Source organism: Sylvia atricapilla, chromosome Z (genome assembly GCF_009819655.1).
Source record: "Sylvia atricapilla isolate bSylAtr1 chromosome Z, bSylAtr1.pri, whole genome shotgun sequence".
In the NCBI taxonomy this organism is placed as follows: domain Eukaryota; kingdom Metazoa; phylum Chordata; class Aves; order Passeriformes; family Sylviidae; genus Sylvia; species Sylvia atricapilla.
This window is the reverse complement of record NC_089174.1, coordinates 9796639-9808851: the sequence shown is the minus strand read 5'-3', so window position 1 is coordinate 9808851 and position 12213 is coordinate 9796639. Positions and strand designations below refer to the sequence as shown.

Genomic DNA, 12213 nt, shown 5'->3' with positions numbered 1-12213 from the left:
CATTTCTTGATGGAAACTACACTACAAAAAAAATGCTGTTTAGAGTGATGGTGTTACTTAGGGATAACAGCAGCAAGTGATGCACAGTGGTTGCTGTGTGATTTCAGTCCCTGCTGGGAGGTGCCCTGGTACCCCCTCACAAGGCAGAGCTCCAGCTGACAGTGTGTGTGGACAGGGAGAAGCCAATCTGTGCTGCTGCTTGCTGTGTTCACATGGAGACCACATGAACTTCAATGGGTAATTTATAAATCCCCTGAAGGGTTATTTTTCCCTTTGCTGGTTGGGAGCAGCTGTTGATGCTAATGTTTGTATATGCTGCCTGCATTAGCTGGAGGTGCTTAGGCAATACAAGTGATGGGTCAGGTAGTCACCTGGGAGACTAAAAGACACAACAATATACTTGCGTAGTTCAGTATGTGGGTGCCTAGTTGATTTAAAATAAAATAACTGTGGAGTTAAAATGCAGGCTAAATTCATCACAGATGCTGCCCTGAAGAACTTCCAGCCAGGTTTGTCAGAGAGGGATCATCTGCCAGCACTGCTCTGCTCAGACAAAAATCACTTCTTATTTTCAACAGTCGTATTCAGTGTGATCTTGTGGCACAGCTTGGGTGCCCAAATCTCTCTCAGAATTATTTCACTGAAAAACTTAACACAGCTCCTGAGGTGAAAGGTGCATGATTTCTCGATGCCTTATGTCCTGTATGTTTGCTGAGGGAAATGTGAGATACTGTCTGTTCAGAGTGTACCAATTCCACCTGCTTTGTACCAGGTTTGTGTTTGCTGCAGTACAGTGGCAGATCTGGCTCTCTGGTTGTGGTGGTGGAGGATGAACGGCTTTGGACTGCTTGCAGAATTTCACAGAGGCTTCTTGAACAGAGTCATTGAGTCTGATCTTTTACCCAGCATCCCCTGCTGCCTGACTAGTGGAAAAATTTAGCTCACATCTGAAATGAGCTCCATTTTTAATTAACTGTTGTGGTTTTCCTATAGGATTTGCTAGGTGGATCTTCTCTATTATGTGGGCTGAAGTGACTGAATCAGAACAAGAAGACTAACAATATTACAAGAGCTGGCTGTCATGGACTGCCTTAGTATCCCAGAGTACCTCTGCTTAGAAGTTTAAGAAATTCCTTTTCCTTATGCTGTTTCCTAACAACACTTGCACTTAATCTATCTCCTCTATGTAGATTCAGTTCAAATTAGTAACTTGGGCATCATCCAAAAAGCAGTGCAGCCTGTCTTTTAAAAACTTCTTGCTTCTAAATGGTTTTAAACTAATTCTAGTAATGAGTCTTTTGTGCTATATCAACTTATGTTATCATTTCATGGATCAACGTGTTCTTTTCCTTAGCTCAGTTACATGTCCCTTTATGGTTTGAAGACACACAGTAGGTAACGCTTTCTCTACCAGTGCTTTCAGTGCATGAGGAGAGCTGCTACCCTTTCGATATTACTTACAAGAAAAACAATTTAAGGTTCAAATCTCAGTAGTTTAGAATCATTGTTGGGAGGGTGTTAAATTTTTTCCCTTTACAAACCTAAGGAGAATATAAAACACTCATTTTGGGGGTTATCTGAGATGGTTTTGGCCAGCTTGTGGAAGCAGGTGTCTGTTCCTGGCTTTACACAGAACCAGTGTTCTGGACAGAGTTTGTATTAACTCAGTCACTTATATCATGACTCAGCAAATACTTTTCTGGTAATCAGCAGGACTCAGAGGCTGGAATTTTAAAAGAAATATATGTATCTTGTTGAAAAAGTAGCAAGGAATAGAAAATTCTCCTATATTCTGATAATAATACACTTGCTACAAAACCTGTTTCTGTACCAACAATGGATCACTTCAGGTGAACACACTGCTGTTAAAATAATTCTGGTTAACTAAAAGCTGTTATTAGAGACAATCATGTTGGACAAAAAGGTATTTTGAAAGAACATAGATTATGAGATGTTACAACTGCTGAAAAAGCTGTTTTCTCTAAAGAGAAGCAACAGAACGTATTTTCCCAAAAAAGCAGGAAAAGCACCTGAATAACTTAAGTGAACTTCTCAGGGCTGGCTTTGACAGTTGACTTTGCCATACTGGTCTGGAAGGTTGCAATGAGACATCTTTGACATCTTTATCTAGTTTTAGAATTACTGCCTGTCAATATTTAATTGATGTTGAACATTGTTCCCATGAAATTTAGTCTTGTACAGTTATAGAGAGTTTGTAATCCTATTTTTGGAAGCTATGTGAAGTTCTGTTACTTTTTAGGATGGAGAGACTAGAGAATTTTATCTGACAGATCAATAAAATATTCGTCTGAGTCATTCTTTGGGGAAAGTGTACTGCAGATGCCTCTGGTCTAAGTTGCATTAACTCAGGTGGGACGCAGGAGTTTGACTCATACAAAAATTGCAAACTTCATTCTTAGGCCTCCAAGTGTTGGAGGTGCTGATCTCGCCATGTCTTTGAGGAAGAGGCACCTCCCAGAGAGCCCTGGCCTAGCACTGCATGGGAGATCAGACAAGGTGAAGCACAGAGTGGTAGAGCTTCAGGCATTTCTCTAATACTACTTCTATTTCTGTAATACCAAACTGGTTCTAGCATAGCAGTCCCTGCAGACAGGCTCAGCTCAGAGAGAGTTTCTGTGTGTTCTGTCTTGGTGGTGTGTCCAAGAGGATTTCTCATTACAGGGAGGCGGTGCTCTCAGTTGACACATTCAACTTTTGAGTTTCTTCCTCTGGTGTAGCAGATCCTCAGTATATAGATTTCTTCTTTTACATACAGAAAGAATCAGAGGACCAAAATTTGAATATTTTAGCTTGACTTCTGCACTGCTTACTTCTTGTTCTCTTAGAATGAAGATTTTGTAAGGAAGTAGCTTGATTCGTTCCCCTTCCCATGCTCTGACTGGGGTTTTTGGTATCCTAGTGCTCTAACTGGACACCTTTAGAGACGTTTTAAACACAGGCAGCAGCAATGAGATCACCTGGACTTGAGGGTGTAGTCTGAACATAATTTCATTTTTTTCCTTACTGATTCTCCTCTCCTCTCCTCTCCTCTCCTCTCCTCTCCTCTCCTCTCCTCTCCTCTCCTCTCCTCTCCTCTCCTCTCCTCTCCTCCTCTCCTCTCCTCCTCTCCTCTCCTCTCCTCTCCTCTCCTCTCCTCTCCTCTCCTCTCCTCTCCTCTCCTCTCCTCTCCTCTCCTCTCCTCCTCCTCTCCTCTCCTCTCCTCTCCTCTCCTCTCCTCTCCTCTCCTCTCCTCTCCTCTCCTCTCCTCTCCTCTCCTCTCCTCTCCTCTCCTCTCCTCTCCTCTCCTCTCCTCTCCTCTCCTCTCCTCTCCTCTCCTCTCCTCTCCTCTCCTCTCCTCTCCTCTCCTCTCCTCTCCTCTCCTCTCCTCTCCTCTCCTCTCCTCTCCTCTCCTCTCCTCTCCTCTCCTCTCCTCTCCTCTCCTTTCTTCTTTTTTCTTTCTCTCTCTCTCTCTTTCTCTCTTTTCCAAGTCATTTAAAAATTTGTTTCAGAGGAGGGCCCCTTCATAATCACTGGAGCACTTAAAAGTATTTGCAGCTGGCAGTTTGCCTCCACTGACTGTGGGTTGGTGGTGGCCATGCATAGAACAGCTTGGATACCAACATCTAAGTGTGGGGGGGGTGGGTTCCCACAGTGATTAGACTGTGGAAATTCTGCAGCAGAAGCATTGTCCAGGCTTGAATGAAATATAGTTTGACTGCATAGCATTTCTTCCATCATCCAGGTAGTTAGTTCCCTGTGCTAGTGACGTATTTGCTTCTCCATAGATTTTAAAAAAGGGTGGGGAGGTGTGTGTGTGTGTTTACACAAAGAGTAGATTTGTTTCCACTTTTTATTGTACTCTTCCCCTTTGGATATTTATGCCTAACATGCTGGAAATCAATAACTCACTGCACAGTGAACAAGGTGAGTAGGGCTCTATCCAAACACAATACTCCTGATAGGCTTAGTAAATATTTTATCTCTCAAGCAGAATCATTGATCCTCTGTTGAGACTGTGACCTGTTAGCTAGGCGGGGAAGTGCAATTCAACACGTGTTTTGTTTGTTTCAAGTGTGACAATTTCCGGGCTAGTAAGGATGTATACCACAGCAGTTCCCTGTCAGACATGGTGACAGCTCCACTCAGCCCCGGGCAGGACGACGTGTTCTGGAGCACGAGCCACAGCAAAGAGCAGCCCCCAAAGGTGAGTAAAACTTGGGGTGTTTGGCACTCTTTGGGGGGGTTGATGGCATTGCACTGTGTAGTATCCACCCTCTGCACTTCACAAAACTCTGAAAATCTCGTCGTTTGTGTATGAACTGGGTCATGTGAATCTGGAAAAAGGGATGCAAATTTACAGGCAGGTTGGTGGTGTGGGTTTATGTGTATGTCATGGTTTGACACTGGCCAAAAGCCCACAAAAGCTGTTTGCTCACCTTCTTTTGCTCTTAGCTGGGCAGAAGAGAGGGGAAAACATGAACAAAGGACTCATGAGTTGAGATGATGCCTGGGAGAAAAACACTGTAAGGCCAAAACAGGTTCAAATTTAAAGGTATAAAATAAATTTATTATTAACAGAGTCAGAGGAGGATAATGAGAAGTAAACCTTTAAAACACCTTTTTTCCTCCCAGCCCCTCCCTTTTTCCCACCAACAGTGTAGGGAGACGGGGTGTGGGGGTTTTGGTCAGTCATCACCTGAGATCTTCTTCTGTTCACTCAGGGAGAGGAGTGTTTCCTCTTCTATGCTGTGGGTCCCTCCCTTAGGAGACAGTTCTCCTTGAACTTGCCCAGCGTGGCTCCAATCTCACGAGCAGCAGTCCTGACAAACCTGCTGCAACATGAATCCTTCCCACGGGGAAGCAGTCTTTCCAAAACCTGCAACGTGGGTCGCTTGTCCACGGGGGCAGGCTGCTCTCGTTTGGAAGCAAGGGCCCTCTCTATCAATGGAAACAGGGGTTTTCTGTCTCTGTTTGGGTCTCCCACTGGATCACAGCTTTCTCTGCGCGTTCTGGCGTGAGCACTTCTCCCACGGGCTGTGGGTGGATCTCTTTATCCCCCATGGATCCCCATGGGCTGTGGATGGATTTCTTTATCCCCCGTGGATCCCCACGGGCTGTGGGTGGATTTCTTTATCCCCCGTGGATCCCCATGGGCTGTGGGTGGATTTCTTTATCCCCCGTGGATCCCCACGGGCTGTGGGTGGATCTCTTTATCCCCTGTGGATCCCCAGAGGTTGCAGGGGCACAGCTGCTGCACCATGGTCCCACCACAGCCTGCAAAGGAATGTCGTGTCCAGTGCCTGGAGCACCTCCTGCCCTTCTCCACTGACCCTGGTGTCTCCATGTTGTTTCCCTCACATGGTCTCACCTCCTCCTCTTCTCTGTCTAGAAGAAAATCTGCTGTTTGTGGGTACAATTGCCAACAAGTTCCACCAGTTCAAAGATTCTTGTAGGGTCCCGGGGCGCGGAGACGTTGATCTCGGTGAGGTTCAGGGCCCGGGGGTGTCCCTGGCCGTGTTTTCGCCGCCGGCCCCGCTGCCGCGGTGTGCCCCCGGGGCGCTGGCGCTGTGTAACACCTCTCCTGGCGCAGGGCCCCGGGAAGGCGGAGCCGCCGCTGCCCTTCTGTCCGCCTGCCCTCAGCACAGCTGGCCGGGGGCCAGCTTTGAATTGGAGAGAAGGGCTGTAAATACTTTAAAGCTAATAGATCCGCGGAGTTGCTTAGGGCTGGCGGCGGGCCGCTCGGAGATGGCGGCGGCCCGGTGCCGCGGACTGTGCCGGGATGGCCCCGGCAGCGCCTCGCACCCCCGGGAAAAAACCGTGCTCTTTTGATTTTCTTCTTAAATATGTCCTCACAAAGGCGCTACTTACCTCTCTGACCTCTCTTGCTGGGCCAGCAGCATGTCCATCTTCAGAGCCCCCAGAGATTGGCTCTGTTGGACATGGTGGAAGTTTCCAGCAGCTTCTCACAGAAGCCACTTCTGTGGCCCCCTGCTACCAAAAACCAGGACATGTCAGATCAACACAGTGTATAATATCTGCACACATGTAATATCTGCACGATCTGTGATTGCAGACACGCCTCTTTTGTTAGACCGGGTATTTGTAGCAGCCTGTTTGGTGAAAATGTCTGGCTTGTTTGTGGAAGAGCTTGTTAGTTTGTGTAATTGAGGTGATGGTGTATTTTTCTTTCTAAGAGAATTTCTAATAACAAATCCAGGACTATTTGAGCAGGAATTCATATGCCCATGTGTGTATTTATTTTACTACTTTGCGTTTGGAGCTTGGAGTGTGTCTCATTCTCCAGCCTGTGGTAACAGCATAAGGTGATCCACCTGCTGGGGAAAGCTGCATTCAGTGACTGTGGATGCCTTTCACTGTCTGCTTTAAATATTGACCAAGAATGATACTGACTCTGAGGAGAGTGCAAACCTCTTTCTGTCTGCACCCTGATAAGACTGTACAGGCTTGGAGCAAACTGCTGCTGACTTGCAGCTTCCAGTGCTGATAGCATGGAATGGCTCTCCACTGGTCCCACTGAACTATTGTTCATTTCTGTTTAGTTCTGTTCTGTTATGTCTTTTTTTAAATTGGTACAGGGTAAGCATTAGGTTTATTGACTGAATCTAAAATACCAGTAGCAACCTTGAAATGTTTCATTAAATCCTTAAGGTTCCAGAAAGGACAACCTCAAAATTTTACAGCAGGGATCAGCCTGGCCATCCGAGATGCCTTTCAAGGTAAGCTCTGAAGTGTTTTATGCTTATACTAAAAGTAAACTTACACTATATCTTTTATATACTTACACTATGCTTATACTATGTTTCATGCTTAAACTAGTTTTTTAATGCTGCTTATTGTCAATAAGAAAACCAGAGTATCTGGCAGGTGCTCTACATCAGTGCCAGTGGCACTGGTTTCAAAGGAGAGTCAGGTGTCTGAATGCTTTGGTAAGGGGGGTCAGGCTTCAACTCCTTGTGCAGGCACTTTTAATTACAGCTTGTGCTGCTTGTTTTGCCTGATAGTAGCTTGAACAGGCAGCTTGTAGATGTATTGTGACTATTTTGGCAGTCTGCCCTTAAGGCTGGTGTACTTTTTTCAGATCCCAGGAGAAAAGACCAAAGATGTCTAGAGCTCAGCAGTGAAGGGTAGCCTCCACTAGATGTCTAATCAGGGAATAAAATGGGTTGGAGAGACTGGAAAGTGAAGTAGATTTAGCTGAAATAACGGAGTGATGTGCAGCATTTCTGATAAGTCAGAGTCAGAAACATCATCTGAAATAACTTTCAAGTGAAATCAAGCCCTAAATGCTCTCCACTTGGGAATTACAGGAGGTAAAGCAGAAAAGAAATACATAAGTAATTGTCAGCGTTACAAGTGAGTAACTTCTGGGACTGGGTTTCTGGTTGAGCCACTGGCTTGGCAACTTATTTTACTGTCCAGTGCATTCCATTCTCCACTGGTAAGTGACTGTTGATGTATCTTCTAGGAAGGTAGTGAGTTGTAAAGCCATGAGATTTTGGAATCAGAACTGACACAGGTCTGAAGAGTCCAGGGGAGAGGTTATATAGAAGGATATTTTGTAATGACTTGAGAATCTCTGTAATCTCCCAGGATGACTGCCCAGAAGAAACTGTCCCCTCTGTCATCTTCTCTCGCTCTTGGGTGGCCCTTGTTGGTGTAGCAATGAAGATAAACTTTTTGTAACCCAGAGTATGATCTCATACTGCAACAGCAGGGAGCTCAATCCAGTGGCCCAGGAGCTCTGTTCCAGTCGCTGTTCCTGCACACGAGAGTCTCATCTGCTTTTTGTCTTTCTGTTTAGTAATACTCATCAGTCATCCCCTGGGGGACATGCTCTGAAGCTGAACAGTAGCAGCAGCACTCCTGGCACCAAGCCGTGGGAGATGGGATCTCACCAGAGCAGCTGGTCAACCTCAGGTGATTCCTAAGTCAAAGATCCATCGGTCAAAATGTACTAAACTCCTGTGACATGAAATGGTCTTCTGCAGGGTGTAAAGTTCTGAATTGCAAATAGGATATGAGCTTCTAATGACATTCTCTGGTGAGAGGCTTTTGAAAGCCCGCTGGATTTTACGGTTCCATGTTCCTAAAACATAAGCACTTCCTCTTTTGAGTAAGAAAAATGACTGTGAATATATTTTCATGTGGAAAATCTGAACTGTCTCAATTAAGAATTGAAAAAAAATCATTTCTCTTGAAGTTAGTGACACAATTGAAACTCAGCAGAGCCAACATTCCAGACATACAGATGTAATCCAATACTGATATTCACCCACTGGCAAAGTCTGCTCTTTGCACTGCCCACTGATAAGATGATACAGTTGAGCAGCTGATGTACACTAATATTTCTGCACTCTAATAGTGTACTGGCAACAGGAAGCATAAGTCTCTTTCTACAGCCCATTATGAAATATTTCTCCAGTATTCTTTTTATGTGCAGAAATACAGTGGAATTGAAAAAAAAAAAAAAAAGGCAAAATAAGTTAAAAGGAAGAGAAAACCATTTGATTTAGGCAAAGTACAGCTTAGTAACCTCCTTTGCTGTCCCCGGACGTGGTGTAGGAATGCAGCAGCTTGCTCGTGATTGGGAATTTTTTTTTTTAATACAGATTCTGGTTGCTGAAGTTCTGGCACATGGAAAAGTGGACGGCTTTTTTCCTCTCTTGCTACTCCTACGGGTGTTTTCTGTGGGTCAGCTGCAGGGCAGTTCTTATGTAGCCCCACGCAAAGCTCTGCTCTGCTCTGCTCTGCAAGGCCTTGCATCCAGGTTGGCCACCAAAGATTGGGAACATGGGGACTCACACATACCCAAAACAGGGTGGATTCAAATAACGTTCTGAAATCACCTCAGTGAGCTTATGAGGTCATTTATTTTTATATTGAGGTTTACATTGTTAATTTAAAAGCCCTAAAAAGCCCTAAATAAATGAGGAACAAATTGCTTATTTATTACACTTACACAATCAAGCCAGTTTTGCTTTTACTAGCTACACAGAATAGGATGCTTTTCTTCAAGAGAAACCCAAGTACACTTTAAATTGCTTGGGTTTTGTTTCTTTTTGCTCTTATGTCATTTTGTGTTTGAATAAGAGTTGAATAACATGCAACAGCCCAGCTCAACTTTGCAAAGTCCACGTGATGTGTAACTCCTGTGCTGTTTTGGCATGGTTTAACAAAAATCTTACCAGCAATGGAAAAAATAGAAAACCCCCCTTGTGGTTTAAACTGTCTCCTTGAGTTCTTAAGTGTCATTATATTACAGCTAGTTCTGGCATATGGCATTTCAGATAGAGTTTGTTGCTTTCCCAAACCCACAGGGATAATGAATTGGAGAAAAGGGCTATAAATACTTTAAAGCTAATAGTTCCGCTGAGTTGCTTAGGTGCTTATTGACCAGTAAGGAATTCTGAGTTTTGAAAGCTTTGCAAAATGGATGAAGACATGAAACCATTGTGACAAAACTGAATTACCAAAATACGAATCCTAATTTGTGTGAGCTTGAATTCTCCCCACTTAACTTACAAGGAGTCCTGTTGGTAACGGTGGGATAGTCATGGGAGAGACTGCTGAAAAAGGCAAGAGTTGAGCTGGCCAGCGTGTCCCAGGACTGGCTTTCCTCCCTTTCCCTTGCATCAGGGATTGTGAGCAGAGCATCCCTTCAAGGTTTCTTTTGCTTTTTCCAGTGCTTGCAGGCAGTGGGGGCCCACATTTCACAAGTAGATTTGCAGTTTAGCACAGCTGTTTGCCATCAGCCCAGTTGGGTTTAGATAATCCGACTCTTTGGACTAGTTTTGTGCAACAGTTTTATGAAGGCCAAATCTTGGCAGCACCTCTCTTTCCTCCCAGAGATGTGTAGGGGGGCTCAAGCTCCTGACTTTTCTTGCTGACCCCCTGTCTGCAGTCAAGAAATAACTGCATGGCCCTTTGGTGCTGGAATATGACCAGCAACTGTTGATGGGATGAGCTGTCTCTCCTCAAGATGAGGACCAGAGGAAGGGATTAGCACGCCCTCACCTTTTCCCTTGATCACTTCCCACAGAACTGCCTGATGTGCAGTGGGAGTATATTGTCAAGGGTTTTGTTTGCTTGTCTTACTCTTGCAGCATTAAAGTGCAACCAGTATCAGTTTATGTACATAATTTCACAGCATCCAGAACCACTGGGAGATGAGCAATGAGATTTTCCTTTGCAACAAAGAGAAAAGAGAAGTTGGTCAGCAGAGACTGGTATCTGCTTTGGGCCATAGCTATGCGTGCTTGTCTTGCTCTCTCACCTGCTGCATGTACACTTAAAAAAGAAACTTTTGGGTTTTTTTGCCCCCAGGGAATCCAGGACTGGCCAAGACAGAGAATGTTTTGTCCCAGAACCACGTGCAGTTGCATCAGAAGCCTGAAAAAGTTTCTCATCCAGGCCAGATTGCAGTATGTTCTTTTAAATCCACTGATAATTTTGATTTGTCCATCATTTTGTTTTCACCAAGGGGTCTGTCTCTGCAGACAGCTCTGTTTTGGTGTGTGAGTTTGCTGTCACTCATGAGTCGACCTGAGGGGGGCGTGGGGCTGGCTCAGGCTCGCTGCTCTGAACTCAGCAGAGTGTACAGTTTTGGCTCAAGTCACTTTCCTGTGTGAGATACCCACCTGTGATGGACCAACAGAGGCATCAGCTTCCTAGTAAAGCTGGTTTTGGTGTGGAAGTGACCATAACTGTGTATGCTGGGACAGTAAAATATGGCACATGCTGTTTAACAATGGGTTCTTCAACTGAGTTCTCTTTGCTCAGAGTCCAGGCTCCTTTGCCAAAGTGAAGGACAGTGCCAACTCCTTGTTAAAAGCAGCAGACTATTCCTCCTCAAGTGATGAAGCCAGCAGCAGCAGCAGCAGCAGTGATGAAGATGACACAAACCGCACAAGGTTGGCTTGATTACTATTATTATTATGAATAATAATAATAATAATATTCTTGTTACACAGTTCTAAATACTTAGAAAAGCTGGCATGCATAAATACTCCCCCTCCTTTGAAGTTGCTATCACTCATTTGTGTCAGTTGTAATTAAGCAATTTAATTGCATTTTAATGAACTCCTGGGGGTAAATGTTTGCTCCATCAGATGTGCACAGCGTAATAATATGCTTTGATGACTTGCTGCCCTGGAACAATGTGGAAATGTCTTGTTTTAACTGGATATACAGGGTAGTGCTTTTACAGGGACTACTTCATATTGATCTACATTTACATGGAATTTTCATGAAACGAGAGGGAAACAAAACTGTAAAAACTGTTTGCCTTCATGACAAACACAGGTTACACTGGAGAAAACAAGGCAAATACGATCCTTGAGTTCACATAGTCTGTTCACTCTGGGAGAAATAATTGCCACTGAAAAGTTGATTCCTTCACCTGGGCTTTTTATAAAAAGGAGGGATAGTTTTGTAAAATGCGTTGCATTTTTAAAACTGACATTCTGCACAACTGCTGTGGTTTCCAGCTGATGCTGTGGCTTGTCCCACAGCTGATCCCACCTGCGCTTTGTCTCTCTAGCTTTCCTGTTTATCTTGCTGGTTTTATGACTGACATCTTGTGGTGTTATACCTGTCATGTAAGATGTGTATTCTGCTGAGAAACAGTGGAGCAAGAACAGCTTGCTACTCCAAGAGAAGGGCATCAGGGGGTCACTTGGCCACCCCTGCTGTTAGGAACAGCAAACGGAAACACTTTTTGGTACTGGTGAATGAAACTCCTGGTTTTCTTGCAAAGAAACTTCAGTTTAATTCGGGTCCTAGGATTTACTTTGAAGTGCATCCCATATGAGCTCTCTGGGCTCTTGCTCTTCTGACAGAATTACACTATCAAAAATGCAGTTTTGTCAGGTGTCAGGCAGAGATGCCCAGATGCCCAGATTTGGAGCACTGTTGGCAGGTTAGCGTCTGGGCTTGGTACCAGTCCTTTCCCCTGTGCTGCTCTGAAGAGGTAGATTTTTTTGTGCATGCGTATGCTCCTGATTTGCATTTCTGAAGTTCATTTTCAAAGCTGAGATGAGGAGAAGGAATGTTAAAAAAAATCTTGTAGCTTGTTCACTGCATGTGAAAGAGCTGACTTTCACTGTGATGCCTTTGTTTTCCTACTGATCCTCTTCCAAACCACCTTATTCCAATCTGTAAAAAGTTTTACTCACTCTAGGTCATAGAATTCAT

At 44.5% G+C, this 12213-nt stretch overlaps 1 protein-coding gene across 3 annotated transcripts in view; it reads left to right on the top strand.

Annotated features, from left to right (window-relative positions):
* The window catches only part of LOC136373802 (mitogen-activated protein kinase kinase kinase kinase 4-like), a 93801-nt gene that overhangs the window by 57749 nt on the left and 23839 nt on the right, over positions 1 to 12213 (top strand). For all 3 annotated transcript variants that reach the window (XR_010745740.1, XM_066338794.1, XM_066338793.1), the window contains exons 16-20: positions 4073 to 4204; positions 6670 to 6737; positions 7823 to 7938; positions 10345 to 10442; positions 10801 to 10931. Coding sequence is in view for 2 of the 3 variants with exons in the window: in XM_066338794.1 (XP_066194891.1) it covers positions 4073 to 4204; positions 6670 to 6737; positions 7823 to 7938; positions 10345 to 10442; positions 10801 to 10931 (545 nt within the window). In the remaining variant the exon portion in view is untranslated. The remainder of the gene's footprint in view (positions 1 to 4072; positions 4205 to 6669; positions 6738 to 7822; positions 7939 to 10344; positions 10443 to 10800; positions 10932 to 12213) is intronic.